This window comes from Arachis duranensis, chromosome 9 (assembly GCF_000817695.3).
Source record: "Arachis duranensis cultivar V14167 chromosome 9, aradu.V14167.gnm2.J7QH, whole genome shotgun sequence".
NCBI classification, from domain to species: domain Eukaryota; kingdom Viridiplantae; phylum Streptophyta; class Magnoliopsida; order Fabales; family Fabaceae; genus Arachis; species Arachis duranensis.
This window is the reverse complement of record NC_029780.3, coordinates 10,094,869-10,096,660: the sequence shown is the minus strand read 5'-3', so window position 1 is coordinate 10,096,660 and position 1,792 is coordinate 10,094,869. Positions and strand designations below refer to the sequence as shown.

The 1,792-nt window shown below is 39.5% G+C and overlaps 1 protein-coding gene across 1 annotated transcript in view; it reads left to right on the top strand.

Moving 5' to 3' along the window:
• The window catches only part of LOC107464685 (uncharacterized), a 6,286-nt gene extending 4,494 nt beyond the window's left edge, over positions 1-1,792 (top strand). The window contains exon 4 of the mRNA XM_016083636.3: positions 1,185-1,792. Within this exon, the coding sequence (XP_015939122.1) occupies positions 1,185-1,705 (521 nt within the window). The 3' untranslated portion in view covers positions 1,706-1,792. The remainder of the gene's footprint in view (positions 1-1,184) is intronic.

Below are 1,792 nucleotides of genomic sequence, written 5' to 3'. Positions count from 1 at the left end.
ACCACCTCCATGGACTTTCCTGTTAGAGTGCCTATGTTTCATGTCCCAAATCTCAACCTTTTGTCGCTTCGACCTTTACCTTTTCCTTTGTGAACTAGCTTATTTACCCTCGTCCGTTCACGAAAATGCGAGAACCCTTGCTCATTTAACACTACATCCGGGCACCGATGCAGCGGCTCTTGCTTTGACACCGTACTCGAGCCATACGGCGCGTTGCTTCCGGGCAACGACCTAGCTTTAGCGCAATAATGTCTTTGATTCATGTCATAGGGGGTTCGGCTATATTTTTACGTTGGTTGCCGAAGACCTAACACAACCCTCCTCCTTTATCCGGGCTTGGGACCGGTTATGTACCGCAAGTGTAACATAGGCGGAGTTAATGTTTTGTTTTTTTTAAGCCAAAAAAAAATTTTATCTGTTCCATTATGTCCTAAATTTTTATCAGCATTTCAGCTTATTAACAAAATTTTATTACATGTTTCCTGCTTGGCATTTCCACCTTCCACTTAAAAGTGAAGACCGACTATTGAATGGGAAAAAAAATTTCTTACTCAGAAGAAGAATTTGCTTGTATGATTCATTATTAGTTGTGAGCTTAGAAAGTGATGCAGCCAACCCCCATCATAAAATATTAGACATCAATCCTGCAAATTCACTTATCTTTCCTTTTCTCTATAAAACTTTCTGCATATATTGCGGTCAAACTTTTTCAATCTGTTTCACTCCCCCAATAAATTGATTTGGCTCATGTCATTTTGTCAACTTGCCCGTGCATAAGCTCCTGGAAAGGTTCCAGTCTCTTTAGTTATGACTCTTCCATTGATACAGAGGTGATATTGGAGCTGAGCTTTTAAGTGAACAAAGCCCACGTTGGAGTCACTGACTACTTGTCAGGTTTATTGGATTTTTGGTTCTCTATGCAAATGTTTTGGCTAATGTATTTGGTTGAAATTGTAAGAGACTGATAGGAAGAAATGCATGTCAATGCCACTTTGAGTTCGCTAGTGACTATTGAATTAGTCATTTGGAAAGCATTGCGCCTTTTCGTTAGAATCAAGTTAAATTTTTTGTGATCAAAATGAAACTTAGAACTCAATGGATGAATACTCGGTTTTATGTATGACTACTGTACAATTTTATTTCAATTGTTAGATTAGCAGATTAACTCACTTTTTATCACACAGGTAAATACTACCTTGTAGATAGCAAGTTTCCAAATGTGCCAGGTTTCATTGCTCCATATTCCAATACTCCATATCACTCCAAGGAATTCCCAAGTGGTTACACCCCGCAGCATGCAGGTGAACTGTTCAATCAACGGCACTCGTTATTGCACAGTATCTCCGATCGAACTTTCGGGGCTTTAAAAGCACGGTTCCCAATATTGATGTCTGCTCCTTCATACCCATTACAAACACAGGTGAAGTTAGTGGTGGCAACAAGTGCATTGCACAATTACATTCGCAGTGAGAAACCGGATGATTGGATTTTCAAAATGTATGGAGAGGGGATGCCATTTTCAATGGAGGAATCGCTACCATCTTTAGAAGAGGAAGTTCTGCCAATGTCACGCATTGAGTCGCACACGCATCCGCCGCTAGATTCTACTTTTTATGCAGATGAAATTGCTCTTGCTTCGCAGTTGAGAGACTCAATTGCAACTGAAATCTGGAATGATTATATCCATGGTTTGCCTCCCATGTAGATTTCTTTAATTGAGCCAATTCTTAAACTTAGATTTTGATATTTTCCCAGGATTTATAGGATATAAGATAGATTCGAACTTTGATAG